The 25355-nt window shown below is 38.6% G+C and overlaps 1 protein-coding gene across 3 annotated transcripts in view; it reads left to right on the forward strand.

Annotated features, from left to right (window-relative positions):
• COL24A1 (collagen type XXIV alpha 1 chain) overlaps positions 1-25355 on the forward strand; it is a 134972-nt gene that overhangs the window by 75472 nt on the left and 34145 nt on the right. For all 3 annotated transcript variants that reach the window (XM_048059107.2, XM_048059108.2, XM_013177986.3), the window contains exons 25-36: positions 7177-7230; positions 9038-9091; positions 10839-10892; positions 11600-11653; positions 17376-17429; positions 17736-17780; positions 17897-17941; positions 19219-19272; positions 22214-22267; positions 23270-23323; positions 23538-23591; positions 24908-24961. In XM_048059107.2, coding sequence (XP_047915064.2) covers positions 7177-7230; positions 9038-9091; positions 10839-10892; positions 11600-11653; positions 17376-17429; positions 17736-17780; positions 17897-17941; positions 19219-19272; positions 22214-22267; positions 23270-23323; positions 23538-23591; positions 24908-24961 — 630 coding nt within the window. The remainder of the gene's footprint in view (positions 1-7176; positions 7231-9037; positions 9092-10838; positions 10893-11599; positions 11654-17375; positions 17430-17735; positions 17781-17896; positions 17942-19218; positions 19273-22213; positions 22268-23269; positions 23324-23537; positions 23592-24907; positions 24962-25355) is intronic.

Consider the following 25355-nt stretch of genomic DNA (forward strand, 5'->3'; position numbering starts at 1 on the left):
AGGCTTTATTACATACAAATTCTACTTTTTCAGCCTGTAACAAGTTAGGAAAAATCAGTGACATTTACTTGGTTTTTCTGTGCCATGTGCATCAAAATCCTCAAAATAAAACAAAGCTAAAATCAATCTTAATCCACTACCTAAATAGCACATAAAACAGTCACAGAATTTACTTAACCTTAAGATTCTGAATTTGTCATAGGCTTTGTTTTGCTCCTCAGTGAACTTGAATTCAGTGCACACATTTTCCACAACTCAGGTGTTTTGTGTGTACATAATAATCACTGCAAAGTGAGCTCCATTCTAATAGAAATGTGAAACAGAGTAGCTGAAATGTATAATCAATTATTATATGTTATGGTTATGAGTAATAAAATAAACTACCTACCTAACTGCAGTCAGGAACAAGCTGCAAGAATAAAATAAAATATGCTTTATTCCCAAAGAAGGGTTATTTGCAGCCCTGTTACAGTGTTATAAATAAAGATAATTATGGCCCATCATTAACAATTCCCATACTTGCTGTTTGGGCAATTTTCATATAATAGAGGATGACATGATTCCTGCAAACTGACATGGTTGGCCAGCCATTGGCAACTACTCTTTATTTTTACTTGTGAATTTTAGAATGTCTTCTGTTTTATGTAAATGTATTTTACTCAAATGAGATTCACTGGCCCTCGATCCTGTTGTGTTACCTTTATTAACTGGCAGCAGAGGACTAATGCTCACTTTTTGTCTGTTCTTTTGGAGGGCAATATATACTATCTCTTTGTTAAACTTATGATAAAACACCTAAGGCAGGAGAGAGCCTTTCAAACACATTCAGCACAACTCAGGAAAGGCCTTTCAAAATCCCCTCACTTTATTCCCCACTGTAATCTATAACAGTTAAGCCTTGCCTAAGTAAATGAAAAGCACTAGCAGAAAACGTTTTTCCAGATGTGATTCCTGATGCAACATATTCACTTCTGTACGTTTTGGATGCAGTTTTTATTTCCAGTTTCTCACCGGCTTCTGTTTGCAGTAAGTAATTTTTCTTGTCCTTGGTGTGCAGAGAGAATCCAAACTCCTTAAATGGAGTAAGGCATCCATCCTTATTGATACCTTATTGAGCCTGTGTTATCACATGCTTGGTGACACCAAATACAAACAAGATTTGTACAAATAACACTAAATATTTTACAATTACTGTACAATTTATTTAACAGTAAAGACAAAGGGAAAAGGACATTACTAGAAAGTTGGTAGTATTTTATTAGCCATTGGACTTCCTGTGTTTATGGTTTCTTCCTTTTGGGGGGGGCTTATCTATTGATATTTATTCATGATCTTCATTAACTGAGTTCTTCAAATTACAGAAAATGATATAAACTTTAAAGCCCACAGTTGAAGTATACTACATTAGTTTTTGCTATTGGGAAATCCATCACAGCATTCCAATTCTCTAAAAGAAAACTCATGCATTTCGTGAATATTCTGTCAAAAGAAACAATTTTGAAATAAGTCCTGTAAATGTTAAATTCATAAGAAATTATGACAAGAAGCATGTGTCTGCTACTGATACCAAATGGTTACACCAATGTTTTTCTTCTGTTTCTTTCTATTCTTCTGCTTTTTCCCAGTATCATCCATCTTGTATCTTTAACTAATCTGTCTGTTAATGTTCAAGTTCTGCTTAATATCAGCTTGGAAGAATACAGATGGAAGCTGTGCACAAGCAGGGAAGTTTCAGCAGTGGGAGACTGGAGCATAATGCTTTATTGTTCAGTCTAGTAAGATGGGATATGTGCTGAAACGCACTCTCTCAATAGACTAGCTGTCATATTGTCCACCATCTGTTAGGTCACATGAAGCTGCTGACTCTTTAAAGCATGCTTCTGCAGAAGTATTTCTGGATGCTTGTCCAGAGTGGAAACTGAGTAGACTAAATTTACAAAATGTTCAGTGTGCTCGTAAGCTTAAAAATGACACACATTTTAATACTAGAGCAGGAATGTTCCCAAGATCAGACTTCAGACACTATTCTTAACTGAGTTCTACAGTAAAAAAAAAAAAAAAAAAAAAAGTTTGGCTACACCATCTGCCCTGTTTCAAGGGGAAGGTGGGCAGGTTCAGGTGGTGCTGCTTGGCTAAAGAGAGCCCAAAGCTGAGTGGGATCCAGGGCTTTCCTTTGCTGTGAGATACTCAGTTACTGTACAATCAATAGGTGCAATTGAAGAGGAATCAGTTAAGATAGTGAAAAGTAGCAGCCAGCAGTTAGAGCAAATTTACACTGCTGATGAGACAAAATCTTTTGGAAGTCATGCCAAAGGAAACAGCCACTTCAGCTACTGAGAAAATTGCCCGTACGTCAGGGGGAGGAAAAGCTCACTTTGCTGACATACCCAGCTGGATTTTGTATTCTTGTATCAGCGATGGATAGCAAGTATTTGAAACCATGTTGCTTCAAGTACCTCATACCAGTGACCTGTCTGTGTTACAGAGTCAGGGGTGATTTAGGAAAATGATTCATTGCGTAGTTTTTGTGGCACAAAACTGAACTCATCTGAACTTAAAGGTTGCTTGTCAGGACTGCGTTACTGTTTGATAGTGCTAGTGTTTACCCAGACCAGGGCACTCTGAATAACTAAGTGGAAGCTAGTTCCAATTTTTCCGTGCCAACTCCATTACGGACGTTCAGCCCTTTCTTGGCCCATGGGCTTATAATTAGAAATCACAGACATTTCTACTCATATTGAGGCAGGGTACAAGTGCAGAACTTTTCCTGTGATGCAGTCAGTTTGTACCCAGGTTGTGCATGACATTAAAAAAAACTTGGCCTAGAAGAAAACCCTCTTAAAACTGGACTGTAATTAGGTGGCATTTTCAGAACTGTTTTCCCAGTTTCTTGGTTGGTTATAATGCTATTCACCTTTCTTAGTCTGAAGACAGGGATTTCTTTTAAAATTGCAGGTTACTCGTACCTGTAAGGAAGAGGATAATGCCTCTCTAAGGATATTAACAGCTGCTCCATTTAGTTCGTACCTGATACAGGTACAGCAGTGAGCAGATGTTGTACACAAAGGCGTTATTGCAAGTCTTTGGTTTCAAAAGCCTGTCTGTGGTTCGGCAATATGCTAGTTTTGGTCAGATCACTAACAGAGCCCCATGAAAGCACTGGTCCAATAGAAATTCACCCAGAAACCTACAACTAGCAGGTGTTAGTTTTTGTTTGTTTGTTTGTTTTAAATCCCAGAGCTGGTATCAGCTGTCCACAACACCTCCTTCCTGACAGATCAGCTACATTTTTTTTCTACTACAGATTATATGAAGCCCAAATAGCAGCCAGCACAAGCCCTTTGTCAGGCTTTCTTTGTGTCCAGGCCTAATCGAGGCCACATCTGTTACAAGGGTGATCCAGAATTAGTGCGTATGGTACCAGGGTCCAGATGGATCGGTTTTAAAAATACTTGTAAGTACTGTTATGTCTGGCTAGTAAAACTGAGCTTAGATTAATGCTTATTTCTTAAAACTTCATTTTTATTATATTATGAGTTGTGGAGGTATTTTTCTATATATCAGCTGGGTATGAACTAGTAGAGGCTGACTGTTAGAGCATCCATTCTTCCTTCTTCTGCCCATTGTTCTTGGCTTTTATTTTAAGAGGTAGTTGATGTGAATCTTCAAGCATTGTCAAATAAGTTTTGATCTGTTAAAATCAGACCTTAATATTTGCTCATTTGCTTTTTTGTATGCGTCATAAAGTCCCTCGTGCAGTATGAAGCTGATGGGATCTCAAGAAATGTTTAAGTGGGAAATGAAATGAGCAGGCAGAGGTGATGACCATGCTGAATATGGAGGGAAGTAGAATGTACAGGTTAAGGATAAATTTTAATGAAAATTAATTGAAAATACCCAAAAGAATTTCAAAGAATAAAGTTAATGTGGTAAGATGATATTTAAAACTTACTTCTGGGATCTCATTAAAAGAACACAGAATGAGGATATTTGAAAATACTGAATTCTTCATGAAATAATGTTGGATTGGAAAGTTTTCACTTAACACAGAAGATAGTGTTAGCATACAACCTGATATGCAGCTGCTTCCACAGGAACTGTTGGAACCAGCTGAGTATTCATTCCTCACTACCAAGCTTTTCAATGGATTACTCCAAACTTGCGTTTTCATGAAGTATTCTGTGTGTTTTCAATTATTCAGCTACAGTCCGGTTTCTAACATGGAGCATATGTGCTGGCAAGATGTTTTGTCTGTCTTACGCATGTGTTAATTGTGATATCTGGTCTCTGATTTTCCATGAAAATGCTTCTGTCAAGAAGGTTTCTAAAATGCTGTTATTGTCATTGTAGAGTTTTACACATATCTTTGTAAATGAAAGTTTATGACTGCTTTTTAATTAGGTTTAAAACTATGATGATTTTTTAAACATTTCAAGGTTGTTTTTTTGGTTTACTTTTCTGTTGCCTAATACTTTCAATTTGATTTTCTGAGTCCACCACTGATTCCCAAAGGATTGAAGGGATTCTGGAAGACAGTGACTCAACAAATGTGCCTTGGAGTGTATTCATCCTCTTACATAAGAAGGAGAGAGGGTTGAAACCTCATCCCAGTCTTAGTGGCTGGTTTCTATGATAAACCAACCCCAAACTAAGATTTAAGGAGCCATGTGATCTTAAAGACAGTCCATGGGGAAAACACCACTTTATGGCTAATATATTAATGGAACAAGATGCTTTTCTTTCTGATTGCACTTTCTCTTCACTGTGTGCTACTATTTTTTTTGAAAACTAAAATTATATTCCTAGGAAAACTTTTTCTCTCTTGCCTCTGCTGGTACCTGCCCTAGCGTTATCTCAGTCTTGGACACTTGAACTCTGTTTTGGATGGAGAGGTGAAAGAAACTTTAGTTAATCTGTCATGAATTTTCTCCTTTGTTCCTCCTGAAGTCCCTATTGCTTTTCCAGTTTCTTTAGCTTCAGTTCTTGTTCAGTATTGTTTTGCTTTCCATACATACCCACTTCCTGTCGCACAGTGTTTCTTTTCCTTCTTTTTATCCCCACAAAAATCTACTTTCTTTTAGTGTTTCTACTGTGAATTTTCTTTAATTAGTTTCTTTTGAGGGACAGCATCTACAAAACTTTCTACGTCATAGCCAACTTCAGTCCTTGCTCTGGAAGGCGTTGTAGGCTAAGCCTAATGTGCTGGGTAACAAAATAGCACGTTCACACTTGCTGCTTCCTAGTCATTCCTTCTCTCTCACACCAGAGCAACTTATTGAGAAACACAATACTTCTGGATTGAAAAGGGGACTTGATCAGGGGCTTTATAGCAAAAGTTTCTCTGCACGCAGACGGGGCACGGCTACCCATCTTTCTAATTGACACCTTCAGCCCTCTAAACAGTGTGGCATTGACTGGGCACTCAGGAGTGTCTCTGTGGAGAGAGAACAGGTCTTGAGTTACATCTTGGCTCTGATTACATCTTACTCCCTTTCTGGAATAAGAAAATCAAAGTGATTAGTCTTCAGCCTTTTGAAACCAGACCTCTACAGCCCTCATCTTGATGAGCAAAAGTACAGGGTAATTCTTTGTCTCACAGATCTCTACTTGGTATTGAGGCCCATTGTCAGTCATGAGTCACGGCAGCAGTGGTAGCTCTCATTCTCAGAGTTAGTCACGAAGTCCCTCGTTTCTGCCAGTGACCTCTGAGCATTGCCTTAGTGCCAGTATCACCAGGACAAATCTTTGACAGCTGCCAAGAGACGTCTTAGACTGACACATAATACAGAAGTTCAGACATACAATACGTTACTCCAGCAGCCATTGAGGTGCCTGTTTGTCTCTTTAGCCCTTCCACAAACTTATTTGTGCCAGTGTTATCAACCTCAAAGATGGCTATCTCAGTGGCTCATTGCAATAATTTTAACTATGAGATTTCCGGAGTAGCTAGTAGTTCAAAAAAAAAATGAAGAAAATAAAAAGCAATCCTGAAGCCTTAGTTACTTTGCACCTGTCATGCTAAAGTACTTGAGACTGAACTGTGCTTAAATTATACAGGTAAAGAGCTGAAAAATGTATTTATTTTCAAAGACAAATCTCAGACTGGAATGTTGTCTTTCTGATATGAAATGATTTCTATGGAAAAAAAAACAAAAAAAAAAAAAACAAAAAAAACTATTACTAGGCTTATGAAAAGAATATAACTGTCCTAGGGAGCATAGGAGTCATGTTAAAAAAAAAAAAAAACTCGCTTTAGTGCCAGTCTAGTGCTAGTTAAGCCAGTACATTTCTACACGTGTATGGAGAGCAATGCCAATGTGTGAAATGCCGTTTTGTTTGTACAATGTCTTTCAGAGTGTTACAGACAATCCAGTTGTGTATTATGGACTGCTAGGAGCTTCCACGTTTCTGTCATCTTTCGTGTGCGGTCATGCAATATACTCTGGACACCTATTTTTCTTCAAGCTCAGTGTTCCATACTTTTCTCAGCTGGGGCCTTGCGCTATAACTTATTTTCTATTTCTTGTTTTGATAATAGCGGAGTTATTCCAGACACTGGGAATAAGATTGTTAAAGGTACTTCATACCTTGTTTCCCATTCCATGTGGTGGTTCTGTTCTACACAGTGGAAATTTGTGGGAGAGTCTCAGGAGAGAGTTTTACTTCATTTTTAAAAGGGCTGGAAGGCTCTGATCCCCTGACTTCAAAGGTGTTTGGGGCTACAACACTTAAAGGGAAATTCTGGCAACACCTCATCCAATATCGTTTTTGACTGTCTTTTACTTTGTTCTACTGAATTTATTTACCTTGAACTTTGTGGTTAGACTGAAGTGCCAGCAGAGCAATTACTACCTTTAATTTTATGTTTGCAAAGCTTCTAGCACTACAAGATTGACTTCAGAGGCAGACCCTAGGTGGTGGCATGGTATCATTATTAAATTAATGCAATTTCTATAAGTAGCCATTTACTGTTGATGAGTCTAAATGCAGTGATCCTCTTGCCTGAACTGTAAGCCAGGTTAGCTTGTGCAATCATCACTTCCTCCCATGAGCACTTAGACAAATAGACCAGTAGTTCTCAGGGTTGAAGAACATGCTCCACTGCCAGGTTTTTGGGGAGCTGCCAGCCGTGAACTTGGACATTGCACTAATAATTCTCCTTACTTTTTATCGCAGGGATCAGCTGGCTTACCTGGAGAAACTGGGCCATCTGGAAACCTTGGTGAAAAGGTATAAAAATGTATCTGACTGTTCAGCAGCAAAAATCGGAGTTAAAAACCATTGAGGAGATAAAATATTGGGGACAGATCATTTACTGTCCCCAGACAAAGCTAGTATTTGTGTAGCTATTTCAGAGAACAGGGATGTATTAAATGGTAAGATATCAAATTTGACAGATTGCTGATAGATTTGATACCTTGTTCATGTCACGACATTTACTTTACCATCCATTGCTATTGGTTCACAAAACTGGCATAAATGATACTTGGTGTATTCAATAGTTGCTGATTAAGCCCTGCTACATAGTTACGAGATGAATGTAGAAAGATAAAATTTGGCTGTATGCATTAACTGAGTAACGAAGGCAATGTTGTTAGTTTTGTCTGCTGTGCAGTAACAGTTGTGTTTATGAAAGCAACGTTTGGCAGACAACCTGACTAGAACAGTATAAATAGCTTAAGCATATTTGACGTGGTTTTATTTAGGTGAAATATTTTAAAACTGAAAAACAGGAAACTATTATGGGACTGCATGTCAGCTTCAATTATAATAAAAACATAATTGTTGGAATGATCCAACACCATTTTTATTTCTGCCCTGCAGGGCTGAATTATTTCACCTGGACTGGTGGCTGCTATTTAAAGAGACCTCATTGTAAAAGTCTTTGCAATTTATTAGCGCATCCATGAAAATCTGATGATAATTTTTTATTTTTGGTTTATATAATATATGAACAGAAATATATCAGTGGAAAGCACTATTTCTGTAAACTAAAAATTTAGAAAACTGTCATATGGTTTTAATCACAATATCATCTTAGAATTCAGCATCAAAGGATTCTTGTTCTTCATAATTACACTTCACCCAACAAAGATTACCTTGGGATACCGCTGCTAGTTTAAGTAGGAGGGGAGGGAAGAGAGAAAAAGGCTAATTATCAGCAAATGGAAGCAATCTTCTTCATGGTGCAATAATTATTTTCATTACTGTGCTGGTTCTATAGAATTGATCTTCCTCTTTTATGGATTAAATGCTGCGGTGCAGAAGTGCTATGTGGTTTTAAATGATGAATGTACTTTGAGCACAGTTATTTTAAAGAAATGTGCCTTTAAAATATGTAATAAATACAGGTAGTACACATGACATAGTGATAATGCTGTAATAGAAGTGTGATCTTTGCAATGGAAAAAATCTGTGGGCATAGAACTTGGGCTGGATGTGAAGTGAATAAAAGATAAGAAAGTTTGCAAGACAAGAATGAGACCCTTTTTACTCCACCTACTCCAATTGATTTCTTCTGCTGCTGCTTGTAGGGCTGCCTTGCTTTTAGATCTCTGTTTTTCCCAATACATATTGAAGAAATGAGGTAGACGGGAATGTATTTTTTTTTTGTTTTCCGTGGCAAGGTTTATGGGTTAAAGAATGTGGTACATGCAACAGAGACAAGGGATCTGCCAGCAGCAATTCACAGAGACTGAAGTAGTACCGAATCTATTCTCTGGTCATCTAAGAAAAGGGAAGACACACCAACTCAATTTTATCATTTATTGAAAAGAAAAAAAAAAAAAAAAACCGCTTCTGTTCCTGAAGGGCAGTCCCTAAACCAGTGGTGGTATTACACTCTGCAAGTAGTTGTTTCCTTTAGCAATCAAGTCGCTTATAGATTGTGGATTATAATCTGATACAAGTCTTTTTGCATCACTGTTATCACTGTTACATTGTTAGTGCAGGTTAGCCTTGTTGGCAGTATATCCTAGGAACAATGGACATGGGACAGAGCACTCACTGTTACTTTCTTTTTAATTTTTCATTAAAGGGAGAGCGAGGCAGTCCAGGACCAGTAGGTCCTCCTGGAGAGAAAGGTGTCACGGTAAGTCACAAGTAATGTAGAATCCATATTTACATTACTTAGAAAGGCACTTTACTTTCCAAAACAGATAAATTCTCACCCTTCTGACTGTGCAACCCTTATAGAAAAGAGTAGTATTTATGAGGTATTGTTCCCCAGAAGCTTCATTAGCAGCTTTAACACCCTCTGAGTGATCTGCTGAATGAAGCAGCAAAATAACTGTTTTTGAAAATGGCTTTTGGCAAACGTGGATAAAAAATAAAACACACTGAATTGAAAGGAGAGAGAAATAAAGGAAGGAAAGTAAATGAACAGTTTATTACATATGCTGGGGTAACGCAAGTTATTCTAGTTGACAGGCTAGTAACCAGTGTGACCTCTTTAATTCTGCTGCACAGCAGTACCCAGACAGCCCCTGGGTACCACCCTGGTTGGAGGATTGACTTCCTGACAGCACCACTGGTCCTAAATCAGGATGCAACATTTCATGCATCATTTGGCAGTCTAGAGGCCACGGTCATATTAGGTGGGTTATCAGAACACAGAAGTATAAAGCTATACATGTGTGGCCATTGCCAAATACGCATGGAAGTTCTTGAGGAGATGTAGTAGGGATTTGACTGTGCATTTGTTTGCAAGTATTGTGGTCGTTCCAGAATGAACAGAGAATGCTTACAGACTTAACCTCCCTTCCTGTTTCCTTATAAACAGTTATAGGCAATGTGTAACACTTAACCTTCCCCTCATGGTCATAGTGTTCCTTTATAAGAAATTTTTGGTCTCAAAGCAATGTTACTGATGAGGCTCTGGGGTCATACCATGATCTTGTGCTCTGTCAGTCTCAGGGATTATTTTGTACTTTTCTTTTATACAGTATTAAAGTCAGTGTAGAGCTGGCATGCTGGTAGTTTGACATACTCATTATCCATTGACATAGCATGGGTACTCTGTCCTGTGATATCTGGCAGTAATGTGGTGGGCTATGGTGAAGCCTCAGTGGTTCTATGTAGAGGCTGCAGATGTGGGCCTGTGTGTGATGGACAAGGGCTTTGGACAAGAGCTGTGCTTGGCGTTTTGTCCTGGCCAGTTCTGTCCACACCAGGTTGTCTCCGCTTTCTGTTCCCATTGTCACAGCTTTGTCATGAGGATTTTGGATGGGGTTAACAAACCCTACAGGATGCATTGCCACAGTTAACTGACTCATTAGGTGTATATAACAACCACTGAACTGAGTGGTTAGTGTTATTCTGGGCCACTGACTCTAATCACATTTTTCCTCCCCCAAAACAGCAGTCCCACAAAGAGTTATTTCTAGAACCAGCTAACACTTCGGAGTTTTAGACATTTGAAAAGTTCTGTTCATCAGGAGGAGCTCACATTGATATATCGTGGTACTGGAGAGGAAATTTTGCTTATTGGGATATCTCCGAGAATTGCATGACTAATTTTGTGAATGTGACTCTAAAATAATGAAATCAATTTAGAACTCAGCAGATTTTGTTTCAGGAAATCCCTGTCAGCTAGTGCCCATGTGCAGGGAAAAACATTCTTAGGCTATTTTTTCTGTGATATATCCAATATCTGGATATTTTTGTGGTATATCCAAATAGATCTCTGTTTTCTAAACAAAGCTTTGAGAATATTTTTTGCAAGATTAAACATTTTATTAATTTACTGCCAATTTTGCAGGTAACTAACTGGATTTATTATTGTTGTAATAACAGTTTTGATAAAACTGTGTCCTTTTCTGTATTTATTTCAATTCTAGGGCTATCCAGGACCTCCAGGAGGCCCTGGGCCTGTGGGGCCTGAAGGATTACCTGTAGGTATAAAATAGTGCTTTGGTTTGTTAAAAAATGTGCCATTGTTAACTTGCCTTTTTGCTTTGCTGGAATTAAGAACATTTTCTAATTGGTGCTGCAGTCTGTAAAACTGTCATGAAAATTTACCCATCCAGACACAAAGTCTGTTTACCTGCTCTTTACCAGGATAATCCATGAGAGACAGGAAAAGTAATTATATCATTTACTCACTGATATAAAAACTACTCAGTTGATAAAAGTAGAGGCTTAAAATTTTTTAAGGATGGTTTATTATTGCACAGCAATTTTATTCATTGATGCTTAATATAATTTACATATATCATATTTAGTTTCATTATTAATAAAAATATTTTCTGATTTACTTATGTAATTGTGTTGTAATTTGGCTGTGGCTCATCAATACACAACGGTTAGGCTTTTTGAACATAATGTTTCTGAAGTAAAAGTTTGAGGAATTTTTGGACATTAGACAAAAGTAATGTATCCAACAGTCACATCGTGCTTTCTTACTCAGAATAAAATTACATAGAGACTACTATTTAGATTTTAATAGATAAATTGTACTAACACAATTAGTTGAATTTGAACCATGAATAGGCGTTACTGATTTGTGTTGGCTACATTAGCTATTACTAAGTGTGCATGAACCCCATAGTTTCTAGAAATCTGTCTGTAGAAGACAATAATAAGTTTGTTTGACATGTAGGGACCTTCTGGGACAAGAGGACCACCAGGGCCACAGGGACCTAAGGGAAGAAGAGTAAGTAATACTGATGTATGAATCTGATATGTGACCCACGTACAGTTGCTTCCACTGAATTCTGTTCCGGACTCCAACTATTTGTACTGACATCAGACGGATGATACTTGTAATCCCATGTAGAAAGCAATATGATTCTTCATTTCTTCTCCCATTCCAGTTAAATAGGGGTTTGCCATTGATTTCAGCTGAGAACAGGACCAGGACAAAAATTGCAAATGACCTTGTTTTCTGTAGGCATAAATATGCAAATGTTGCCATTTATAACTACCATTGGACTGTTTCGGTGTTTTAGGAACTGTTTTCTTTATCAGCATGTCATTTATATCTTTGGAAATAAAATCAAAGTCCTCAGTGGCTGTGAGAGGAAAGAGCAAAGTCAGAAGAGGATGTAGTCGAGCATCTCTGACTTCCAATTAGGCTGTCATTTGCAATTCCTGCATTTTGAAAAAATGAAATGGGAAGCCATTTTTCATTTTATGCAAAGTCCAAATAAACCAAGAGGGAGTCTGTCCTTATCAAATTGTATGAGCATTCGATCACAGTGCATAAAACCAGTTCAGTGAAAGTATTCCACTTTGTTACCTTGGTATTGATGGCTTCATGATTTTCATAAACGCTTTCCTTCATAAACCCCACCAGTCATTTCCTGGGCTTGGATGCTCTTACTTCTGCAGTCTGAGCTCAAGATGCCTGCAGGAAGCACTGGTGGCTCATTGTATAGATGCTTTTGGTTACAGCATGAACAACCTTCTTCTGACTGGCTTTACAAAGTTTGTCAAAAATAGCAGTGAGGCTGCACCCTTCTAGCCATCAGGCTAGTGGCACGTGGAGGAGGAGTACATATATGCAGACCCATTTTCACTGTAAAATGCTGATGTTTGAGCTTCGTCTGAAAAAGAAAAATCCTTTGGGCCTTATCTGTCTTTTTGAGTTTGTTTCACCAATCACCTATAGGTTGCAGTAAGTTCAAAGGCCAGCTGAAAAGTAACTTAGTGCAAATAGTTGTCTCTAAGATTGGAACTGATCTGCTTTCAGGATGTATGTTTTAATTCCAGTAGACACAGCATTCCCTTAGAAACTCCTCTTTTGATCCTTCCCTCTTGGCAGTCCATCTGCCAGCATCACCAGAGCTGGAGTCAGAACCAAGCTGCTGACATAAATGTGAGTCCTGGAGCCTCTCCTCCCTCCCAGCATCATCTGCTACCTGGTGATTGTTTTTGTGGGGTGGGGGACAGACTTATTTTAATTTAGATTCTGTTTTGAAGGTAGGAGATATTTTATTTAAGGAGTATCACATCATCTGCCAACTGAGACAGGAATTTTTGAGGGAGTCTCTATGCCTTTGGCAGCACATCATGGAGTACATTGCTTATAATTAAAGATCACTCAAAATAAATCCCAAACATCACAAGCTCTGTGGAAGTCCTGGTTCGGAGTTGTGGTTTGTGCCTTTGCCTTCATCCAGCATGACTGGGAATGCTTCATGTAAGCATGTATTGGAGCCGATCCAGGTCTTCAGGCTCTGTGAACAAACTCCCAAGGAAACCATTGAGAACTTTTTCAGCTCTCAAGATCAAAATATCAGACCCAAAGTGGACTCTCGCATAAGGAAAATATCTGGAGGCCCCTGAAACCTGGGGTTTGTCATCACTGGATTCAGAATGACAAGTGTAAGAACCCTAAGCTCTGTGTGGCAGCCCTTGGAAAAATGCGTACCGCAGTCACATACAGAAGTTAAATAGAAGCATATGGAAATTCCCCTTCACTGTGACTGAAACATCTTACCCCATCTTCATAGCTGGAATCTGCAGGAAGTCTTGGGAGTGCTGACCCTCCACTTCTGCACTGTCACAGAGTGGAATTCCTTCATGTCATAAATTCTGGACCTTACAGCAACCAGTTCACATCCAAGATTACCCAGCAGCCTACTTCTGCCTGAGAGCATCCAGCTGCTCAGTCTGCAGTACGCTGGGGAGTTCTGGCCAGCTGAAGGGAGGCTGTCTGGGAGCCTATGGAGTACCTCAGTCAGGGGGTTTTGGGGGATGTGCCCCTGAGCACAGAGGTTCCTCAGCTCACGTTCAAGACTTCTGGAAGACAAGCTGGTAGCAATGTTGGCAGCCATGAAGGCATTGACGCATTTTTTAGTTCTGTGTGTTAATGTAAGGGGAAGAAAACTAGAATGCCAGAGACTGGTGCTGCTTTTTGTCCATACGATAATCTCTGATTAACACAACAGTTATCTTTAATTTGAGAGGAAGAGTTCATGAATCGTTAGATTCACTTAATGAGTGAGACTGGAGTAAAAATCTTAAGAATTGCCAAGTTTCTGAGCAGTTAGTAATCTTCAGGCTGATGTTTGGTGTTTTAAAGCTTAAAAGCAATAGTTTTTCTGCTCTTATTTTCCTGGAATTCTGCTCATTAAGAGAGATAAGTAGCTGCATAGTGTGCTTATAATGTTATTTTCTTATATCTTTTCTTATATCTAGGAGGTAGGATGAGGAAAACAAAAAGAGTTGATTGGCATTTCTTGCCTTCGTATATGAACTTTTTTTCATTTGATTATCCTTGAGTTTTCTATGCAATATGTTCCATTTTAGAAATAAAGCTGAACTCTTGCCAAAGAAAAAAGTAGTAGCAATCATTTGGCAGCCTTACTCCTCAGCTCAGTTGCAACCTAAATTAAATAACAGCAGGCAAATTATGTGTATCTCTCATTCTGTCCTAGTTATAGTAGGAAAAGATACAGATCCAACCCATCCGTGCCAATAATGAGTCACGCTGTGCTATTTATACGAATGTTATGGTGTGCTTCTGATAGAATATTAAATTGGCTTTCCCTTGGATTCCAGCACTCTACTCTATGGCAGACTAACGGTAGGTTAAAAACAGGCATTGCCCAGAGACAGAAGCTGAGCTTCATGTTGGTTTCTGTTACTTTGTTTTCGATTCAAAATTATTTAGAGAAAGGTTGGTGTTTTGAATGATATGCCACTTGACTTGGTTAGCAACGATTAACTCAGTTGTCATTCTCTTCCTAATGACTGGGCTGCTCATGCCATCTCCACTGAAGCGGCAGTCCCTGTGTGACTAGCAGAAAGGTTTTGGCGCATTACACACATAATACAGACAGAATCCTATGCAGTTTCCTGACAGGGCCATTTCTCAAACTATGGGCTATGACCCCCATTATGACTAAAAGGAAGTCACAAGTGTTTAAAAAAGATCTATCTGTTAATATTATTAATGATAGAAGATAAAAATTTCTTTATTACACAAATTCATACAATTAAAATGTGTCCTCCTTGAGTATTTCATCTTATCAGCCCTGTTGAGAATGCAAAGACACATGACAGGCCACGTATCTAAGAAGTCTGAGAAACACTAAAATTATTCTGCAATTGCTAACCTTAACACTCTGAATTTCCCCCTCCCTGTGTTCCCCAGGGGATTCCTTTGCAGCCTGTCCTTGAACTTCTATCTCCCCTTAACCCCAGCTCATTGACTCATCCTCATTTCATCTCAAGGCTTCCCACCTTCCCTTTCCCTTCCATTATCGGAGAACTTTCTCTTGAAAGCAATGTCAGATCATGGGACTCTAAACCTGCTCAGTCCTCCTTGAGCTTTCATCACAACTCATTTGGTGTGCATTATAGGTATCAGTTACAGAAAAAGAGCAGATCAGTAACCTGACGTTAATTTAATCCAGATGTTTAGCTTTCTGTTAAGTAATGCTGTATAATAATTCAGTAATTGGGCTTACACAATTACATAATCTGAACTTGAGACCCAGTCCAGTTTCCCTTATCAAGGCCTCCATCACCCTTGAAAACACTGTTAGTCTTTCAGTCCTGATCTTTGAGTGTGTTGAAGTCCCTAGGAGTTTCTCCGTAGACTTTTAGTTGTCTTTGGATTGGGACCTTTCTCAGCAAGAGCCCTGCAGCAGCCAGGAGTGTTGTCGTCTCTTATAGCTTCTCTTCTTTTCTATTCTAGCTTAAAAAGAAAAAAGAAAAAAAAAAAGTGCCTGTAAATAGTCATGATTTGATCATAACGGGGAAGGTGGCCAGGATAACACAAGGATTGCCTCACAAAAGCTGTGTCCAAAACTGCCAAAGGTTTCCGAAGTATTCAGACAGCTTTCCCTGCCTGTTCCTTTTCCTCATCCTGTGTTTCCTGTTTGCTCCCTCATGCTGGCCAGAAGCAGCAGTGCTGAAATGCTGGCAGATAAGCTTCTCATGGGATAATTATGGCTTGGCCAGGGGATGTAGTGATATATCAACTCACAGGAAGGACCTTTTCTTGAGACTATTCTGTTGCAAGATCAAAGCCTAACAGATTCTGGATTCCAAGTTACCGACCAGCCACTTCTTTTACTGTAGCTCCAGAGAGGGGCAGGTGGGTGTTCATCATCTGTTCTGACAGAGGTTTTGATGTTCGTTGGTAAACCCAAGTTAGAGTGAACAGAGTTTTGCCATGTTTTACCTCAGAAGCTCAAGAGGGACATGGAAGCCACAAGCATTTTTTGAGGGGAAAGTAATATAAATAAAATCAGATGTATTTCCAGCACTTCCAACAAAGTCTTCTTACAAGCCCCGCATTATTACTTGATAGAACACTTTACAACTCTGTGGAATCAGATGTGATTGCATGCCCTGCACTATAAACCGTGACCCAAGAAGTAAGGCTCTCTACAACTTAGTAGTGCGCTCCAAAAATGCAGATCTTTTTCCTCAAGGCAATGCCATAGCAGTGTACTAGTTCCTTTTGCTTGGTACCAGCACAGCCAAGAAGCCACCAGGAAAGCTGTCGTCTCTCTGCTGTAAAGAGCCCAACTCTGTTGTCTTGATATTCATCTAGCTCTTACTTTAAAGTGGTCATAGGTTTCAGATTGTTATTAACTGGTTTTAATTTTGTTTTCTATATACAAACATTCATTGTGTTTAGAGTTATGGAAATACCCTCCTGAGTCAGTGTGGATAAAATGTTCTTTTCCACTTAGCTCATTACCTATTTTAAGGATTTTTTTTATTTGCTTGTAAACTAATGGATTTGCATTACTAATCTTAAATAATCATATCTGAACATCTTGGCAATAAATATTTGCTATATTTGTAATAGCATAGCATAACATAATAGTCTTTGTTCATGTATTGATTGTAAAATATCAATTTACAGTAGACAGTTTATTTTAATAATACAGCAGTTTACTCTGTGAGATTATAAATCGGTTTTAATCTTGCCTCAAACAGGCTTACTAATGGAAGAAATTTATCTGCCTGTTTTAAAGTTTTACAACCTAACTGGATTTTTTTACATGTACAACCTATGCTCAAAAGCAAGCACCCCATATAACCAGTGCTCATCTAAATTCTTCTAAATACATGTTGCATGCTTAAAAAGTGGATGAAAAAGAGTGGAAAATATCTGCCTGCAAGCTGGGTCTAACAGAGTCCCTAAACATCTTGTTTACATTTTTTTACATTTTGTTTACAAACAAAAAGAAAACCTTACATTCACATTATAGTAAGCCAGTAATGAGTTTTATTATTTGAAGCTCTATTTCACACTTAACATACAGTGAAAAATTTTCTTTGTCCTGTGGATTTTCAGAGTACATGTCAACAAAATGTGTTTTCCTCTCCTAAAGCTTGTGTTCCATCTCCCTGCTGATAGCCTGAAATAACATGCAATTAATGTTCCTAATCAATTGTTCAATATTCAGGGACCTAGAGGTCTAGATGGTCCTCCAGGAGAACCAGGGACACAAGGCCTTAAGGTGAGTGCTTGCATTGCTCAGTACTTTACAAAACATTTAGATAGATCATGACTGGCAATATCCCCCACCCCACCCAAAAAAAACCACAACACCTAGTGTGTTAGAAGTCATAACAAGTTTCCATTTAGTCTGGGAGAAGCCTTGCAAATTTCTGCCTTTTTCAAATATTTCCTTATTATGGTATAAACTCATCTAAGCCTGAATCCGCAATTTCTGCACTTAACCCAACATTTCAACTTGGAGCAGCTGTATGCAGCTTATCTAGCAAACGCGCATAGAACTCACATGGTTTTGGTTATTTATCAGGGAGAAAGAGGAGATCCAGGAAAGAAAGGCACTCCTGGGCTCATTGTAAGTATTGGAGACAATCTTTATATTAAGCCTTAATGCAGTTAACACAAGTTTTTGAACTGTGTTTGGAAGTTATCTGAAGCCAGCATCATCTTTCAATATTTCTCTTTGACCAGGGCAAAGCTGGAAATCCAGGACAAAGAGGAGATCAAGGTGCACCAGTGAGTATGAAATGCTCTAGTACTTCTTCCCAAACACCAAATACCATACTTCTTTATCACTAGTATAAGGGAATTTGTCTACTTTGGAGCAGCTGGAAAACTAACATAAGAGTTTGTATTTTTTCATACAAAGAATCAGAGGCAGAAGTGAGAGTAAGTGTGAACATGGTGGTCTGCTGCTAGACCAGTGTTTTCATGGACAATTGCCCACAGTGCATACCTACGGTATGTTAGCAAATTGCAGCAGAATGGCAACTATGTGTAGCTTGGGGGTGCTAGAAGTTGTTTTGCTAGTAGTTTTATTGTAGTTTTAAGGGAGAAATTCATTGTGACATAGAAAATAGTTGTTTGACGGATTTTAGACTACATGTGTGCCATCGATGTTGGGATAAATAAAGAAAAATATATGAAATAGATATCGTGTAGGAGAAAATTCCTCTTTTTTTCAATGGAAATCTAACGTGTTCTGTTTAAGTTTTTCTTTTACAAAGGAGGTTATTAATCAATCCTAATGGTACAGTATTTTTTAAAAAGAAGGAAGCAGAAAAGCAGAAGCAAAGCAGTAATGGTAGTGATTTTGTGCTGAAATTGAGACTCAGCATGCTGGTTGCCACTGCTTTTCTCTTGCCTCTTCTGGTCAGATCTAGGAGCCTGGTGCCTCTCACCTTTGACAATGGGTTTTCATTTCCTGTTCCTTCACTAGGACTTGTGTGTGTGTCTATATATACACAAATGAATGAAGCAAAGCCTCATTAGGCTGAAATGATGGGAATTAGTACATTTATTGCAAAGTACAAGATACTGCACTAGTACTACAGCTGCAGTTTCTAGAAGAGGGTGTGAGACGCATGCAATGAGCCAGGATGAGCAGAAAGAAAAGTGGGGTGTGAACCCTTAGTGGTACCTCAAATACAGTTTGTAGGACAAGACACTCGTAACGTTATGGTTAGGTTGAGTCTACACACACAAGCAGAACATGAGACTAAGGAGAACAGTGAGGATCTGATAAACGGCGGGTCAGCCAAGATCTATCCCTAAGTAAAAAATATTATTTTTTTTAAAAAAAAAAAAAAAGGTTTTGTTTGGGGCTTCCTCACCTGCCACAAGGGCCAGTGATATGGCAGTGCATGTCATCCAGAAGAAAAAATTTCTTAGGTATTCCTGAGCAAGTGATTGAGTGAGCAGAAATAAGAGAGGGAAGTGGCTTTTCACAGAATGTGAAACAGCTTGTTTCCTACAGATTTTTTATTTTACTTCATTTTATTTTTAACTTTGAGGGTATGCCTGGGCCTCCTGGAACCACAGGAGACAGAGGACCAATGGGAGAGCCAGTAAGTTGATCCTTATGCCTGCTTTAAAATTTTTCCACATATTGTACTGAATTCCCGAGTAACTCAAGCTCCATTTTACCAAGATTTGTTGTTGTTAGCAGCGGTTAGGTAGGAATTGTGGGGTAATTGTTCTAAAACTACAGGGCTAGAGTCTGCCTCCATTGCTTAGCCTAACTTGTAAATAAGGAGACCTGTTAATCATGTTGGGAAGCACTGAAGTAAGGCATGCACAACATAAGAGAGCATGGCAGAATCTGGACTGCAATATTAGGTGGCTCTACCGTGTATTGAGGTAGACATCCAAGTTATGGATTATGTAAATGTATGTGCCAGTACTGATGTTAGTGGTGTTTTTTCAGACAAATTTTAGGATTGTTATTCAGAAACTCAGGAACCGCATCTATTTGGCAGGTTAAAGTTTCAATAAAAAAGAGACTGTTCTAATAAACCTCAGACATTCCTCTGCTGAATGGATTCTTGTTCTGATTGTTATTATTTCAAAGCCACACTCACTTTCATGTGGCTAAAGTTGTAACAGACGAACGTGAAGGATCTGCAGCAAATACGTACAAAGTACTGAAATATGTAGCCGTGATAGGAATACTATTGCATCACCATCTCTGGGGGCAAATCAGATTATGTAAGTCCAGTGAAAGAGCGTGCTTTCCTAGAAGGGGGACTTGGGGAAAGGCTGCCACTTAATGGTGCAGAAGTCTGAGTTGTCAAAAAATGTGTGGTTTTGTTGCTTCTGAAATGATATTTTGTACATCAAACAACATACAGTTAATTTAAATTTTGAAAGTGAACTGTTGATATAAAGTGTGTTATTTCTACTATTATTTCTAAAATTATTAAAAAATATTTCTAGTAATCCTTAGGCTGACAGATGCTTATAGAAAGCCATTGCACACTGGAGAAGCGTGGTCTAGAAAAATTCCAACAGCCAACATTTTAGAAATTTTAGCAAATTTTCTTTTGAATAAAATTGCCTGTTTACTTCAGTTGCCAACTTGTAGGAATGGCAAAATGTGTCAACAGAAAATGTATTTTCTAACCTCTGTTATTGGGTTCGTGTCACTTTTTCTCTTCCATATAATCTAATCTGTTTTACTTAATGTGACATCTGACAGCCTTATAACGCAAGGCTTATACATAAAATTCCTGCTATTTTCTGGTCAATACTGAATTTTTATATACATTGAATGACAATCAGCCTTATCTAACTTAAGTGGTCTACTCTTGAGGAACCTACGCTTCTGTTGTTCTCATCATTGTAGAATCTATACGCGCACTGTCAGCTATGAAGGAAGCTGTGAAAATGATGCAAGACATTTCAAAATGAAATGCTTGGCTCTTTTTTTAACTGCTTTTGCAAGCAAGTTGATTTCATCTTCTGACAGCTGGTCACTATACAGAAGCCAGCTGCTGAAACAGTTTCCCTTGCCCTGTCACTAGTTCTGCACAGAGCAGAAAAATGCAAATTATTGATGGAGGAGCACAGAAACTTATGCAATTAGAACTATTTGTAGTAGCAGGCTTGATCTAAATTACATGTTAACCTGACCTATTGTCAGGCAATTCAGTGAAAATCTTGTTTGCAAATTATCTGCTGTTAATGGTTAAAAGGAATCCCTATATTACCCTGTTTGGCGTCTGGATTTCCCTGAAAGTCACAGGGGAAAGATGTGTTACCAATCTAGCAGGCTTAGCTCTGCGTGAATACTACGACTTGACTCCTGAATCAAACTGAAGCTTTCTGACAATTGCGTTGTGGAATGTCATGGAATTGCTGCAAACCAAAACCCAATGGACTTAGTGTAGCCCAACTGAATTATCAACAGGAAATTAACTGTGGTTTCAGTCATTCTTCACACTTAAATGAATCTGTAGGTTAAAATAGATGCATCTGCTGAAGTGTTCTCCTTCACATGCAGTTTACATTGGTACTGCAAGGGAAGAACAGACTTGTGTGATCACTGCCAAGTCATCAGGAGGAGGAAAACCATATGCGTAGCTTGTAAGGAGGAGGTGAAATAAAAAAGAGTAAACACTTGCTCAAAAGGCTTCTATCACCAATACGAGTAGCAGCATCTTTACATGAGATTTAATAGAGCAACAAAATGTTTTGAATGTAGAATCTCCTTAAACTCAAATGAGTCCAAAAGAGGTAAATGGGTACGAACTTTCTCAGAGTTCAGACTGGATACATCGAGGGGGTTGATTTGTCTTGACATATGTTCATAGTGGATCTAGAAACAGCTGTAAGCTGTTACAAGCAAACTCTGCTCCCCAGGCATGCAAATTCCATTCCGTATGCAGAGGTGGACAATCTAACATGCATAGAGCTTGAGCATGCTACTTTAGGAAGAGATCCTTACGTGTGTTACTGCAATCTATTATTTATAGTAGGGCTTATAAGAAAATGATCGTAGCATATTTACTGATATTATCAAAAAGACTTCAGCCTTTACTCCATTACACCTCAGTGATTGTTCTCTGTAAACATTGTTAAATCCACAAATCCACAGTGAAGCACACAGTAGTTGCTTTCAGTTAATTCTGTACCAGACTGTAGGCTTTTCCACAAAACAAACCAGACAGTCTAACAAACCTTAATTAAACAAAGTCTCAGTTAATCAAGAGGAGAGCTTAGTTCAGATAACAGTTTACTTTTGGTCTATAAGAAGAGACATCTGTGTTATTCTTGGAAATCTGTTATTTTGGTGTGAAATCTGTTATTTCACTGTGTCAGGACTGGCGATGAGGTCTTTGGTACTGTATGCTTTCATGGTACTTGCATACACTGTGGGATTCAGGAGGAAAGACAATGAAGTATGCTTCTTTGTGCCAGTTGGTAGAGTTCTGAAGAGACAAAGTCAAGGCTGTACAACATAATTTAATGTTAATTGAATGATGCAGCCAAAATTTTGTTTAATGGCAGGGTCCAAGAGGACAACCGGGGGATGTTGGCACTATTGGAGAAATGGGTTTGGAGGTGAGTTTTTAATCATCTATATACTAATCACAAACACTCGAGCAACAGAATATGCCTAGACAATGTGTTCAGAAATTATTTTTTGGATTACATGTAGCTGACTTAAATACCATGACTGCTGAGAGTCTCTCTTAAAGCTTTTGCAAAGCAATAATGTCTGAAACAAGTACCTCTTTCTGTTGTGAGCTGTTGTCAGGCATGCATTCACGACATCTGTGGTAAACAACTTGTGGGGGGAAGAAGAAACATTCTCCTTGCAGTTAGATAAGCTTATCCAAGACGGGGGGTTTGCAACTGGAATGGTATTAATCATATGTCCTTGCAAATGGTAGATGAAGAAAAGCAGCTGCAGGCTGTCTTCTTCCTAACTTTTGCTTCTATTTTTTGCTTTGTTTTTAATATCTCTTTGAAAGAAGTATGACAGAATGTATTAGCCACATTTGCAATGAAGTAGATGAGGGATGAGCTCGCTTAGAACAAAAGGAATTTGGCTTCTTCAAAGAAATGCACTGCCTCAGTCACCCAGAACCCAGTCTTCTGACTGCCTGTTAAAAACCAAATCAGAAAAAGGTTTAAATATAAGCTCTACAAGAAGTAATCTGATACCATTAACCCTGTGAAAGCTGAAGACCTGTATATTTGTTTTCCAATGTCTGTATTTACTTAACTCCAAGTCTAAACAGTGATGGAGTAGTCAGTAAGATTTCCAAAAGGTAGATTATTGCTTAGCTTGCTAGCAATTTATGATGAAAGGTAAATGCTTAGTGGTATTGCTGAGTCTTCAGTATATTACCGCTCGATGGTACAGTTCTGAATGCCTTTATACTCTCCTGTCAGTCTATAGTAAGACCAAGCAATTGTTTTCTCTTATTTTTATTTTTCAGGCATGCAGTTTTCTAAGTGTCTCATGTCATATTTTTGCTTGTATTTTGTCTGTGTTATTTGGTAGTAGCAAAATTATTATTGATGATCATGTGTAACAATAGCTCTTGTACCATGCAGGGACCTCCTGGCCCTGAAGGAGAACCTGGAATGCAGGGAGAACCAGGCACGAAGGTAAATGTTGAAAATATTCTCTTGGGCTTTTTAAATTTTCCGGTTTCCAAAAAAAAAAAAAAGGAAATCAGAGTGATCTGACTTATTAGCCAAGTAGATAGCGATACAGTGTGTGAGCCATTAAGCAGTATTGTCATGATGATTGCATTATCTGTAAACCCCATCATTGTTAGAAATATCAACTTCAAGATTTAATTTTCTTGTGATATTCCAGGGAGATGCTGGACCTGCTGGGAAGGTTGGAGAACCAGGCGACCAAGGTTTAAGGGTGAGCTCTGGGTAAATCTTTTCCAGAAAGAAAAGTATGTTACAGATGTGTCAGAAATGCAAGTCAGAAAACCTTGATTTGTCAGAAGATTTTAGAAGAGTGTTGTAATGCCATGACAAGTTAAAAAGAGTATTGATTGTGAAGGTGAAATTTTTCTAAGTGTCTCATGTCACAGAGACCCATGAATAAGTGGTTTGAGCAGGAAACTAAATCCAAGGGTGTCTAGCCCAGCTGTTAAGATAACAGCACAGAATACTGCTGTGTACAGATACCCAGTCTGGGTGAAATAATGGGAACATTATAGTCCCAGCAGAGCAAGCTGTCCCTCTGTACCACTGTCTCATGCAGCTGATTTGCTTCTGGTGCTGTGGATAGCTCATTCAGCAACTAGTTTTACCAAACACTTGTGTGCCTGCTTATTCTTTCTGCATGTGTTACCTCTTTCATGTGACAGTTGCCTACCTTTGAAGGATGATAAAAGCTTTTAAAATGCTAGAGACAGGTTTTATTCAGGGCACTTGTAAAAGAGCATAAACTGTATCCTTTTAGATTTGAGCCTTACCATTGAGCTAGTCTCTTGTCCTGTTAGTTCCTTGCTGTTATCTTTTTCTCCTGCCCAAAATCTCTAGCAAGGTACATTCCACAATTTGCCAGCCCTGGCAGAACAGTAAAACCTGGTACTAGCACACAATAGAAGCTCTGGACTTACCATACTTCTATGCCTGAAACACCGTGTTATTAGTATAGGACAGCTTGTATTTGCTGTTTTACTATCTGCATCAAAAGTTGCAAGTTGCCACTGTCTTTGAATATCAGGCCCTGAGAAATGCAAATATTCTAAAATGTCATAGTAGATAGTACTGTTGGTAAATGATGAGTTTTTCATGGCCCTAAACAGAGTCACTGAACATACCAATACAGTAGTTATCCACATAAACTTCCATAAAATGGAACAGAATAGATGTATTTTTGAGGTTACTGTAATTACATGTCATGTACTCTGAAACTAAGCAATCTCAGTGCCACTGTTCAAATCTTCAGTGTTACATGAGCATAGTATTGCCTCAATTTTCTAATGTAGATTGTCTTCTACATGTTCCAGTGTTCCAGGTTCACAGGGCTGTAACTGTCACTGTAAATCTGCGAAAAATGAAGACAAATTATCACAGCAACATAAAAGTAGTCCAAAGTTCAGAAAGTCCAAAAAGATGATAAGCATATGTAAGAGCAGTCTGAGTTCTTCCAAGGCAATACTTCTATCTGGAGAAGTTCTGTTAGTGGCAATAACTTTGTTTTCAATTGTTCATTTCTGCAAGGGTGAACCAGGACCTCCAGGAGAAGATGGTGTTCAAGGAAAAGATGGCCCAAAGGTACATTCAGTTTTTATGGCAGATGTAAAGCAGTCATATTAATTTAAAGACCAATATATCTTTTTGCCCCCACCCCGTTTCACAAGTTCACCAGAGCCCAGCTGAGTAAGTTCAGTTTTAACATGGGAGGCCCTATATATTATAGGTTTTCCTGTGCCTTTTAGGCACAGACCGGCTCTGCAAGCTCAACAAAGCTGAATGGCTTGACAGAGAAATGCAAACTGAAGAACTGAGTACATCTTATTTCCTTTATGACCATCATGCTGGACAGAGCGAGCCCAAATTTACTCCATGTCCTCTGTCAGATCAATGCTATGCCAGGGACTGTGTCGGGTGCAAGGACAGGGGACGTCACATCCTCAAGGTAGATGGAGATGGATGAAGCAAAATCTGG

This window comes from Anser cygnoides, chromosome 8, assembly GCF_040182565.1.
Source record: "Anser cygnoides isolate HZ-2024a breed goose chromosome 8, Taihu_goose_T2T_genome, whole genome shotgun sequence".
Taxonomy (NCBI): domain Eukaryota; kingdom Metazoa; phylum Chordata; class Aves; order Anseriformes; family Anatidae; genus Anser; species Anser cygnoides.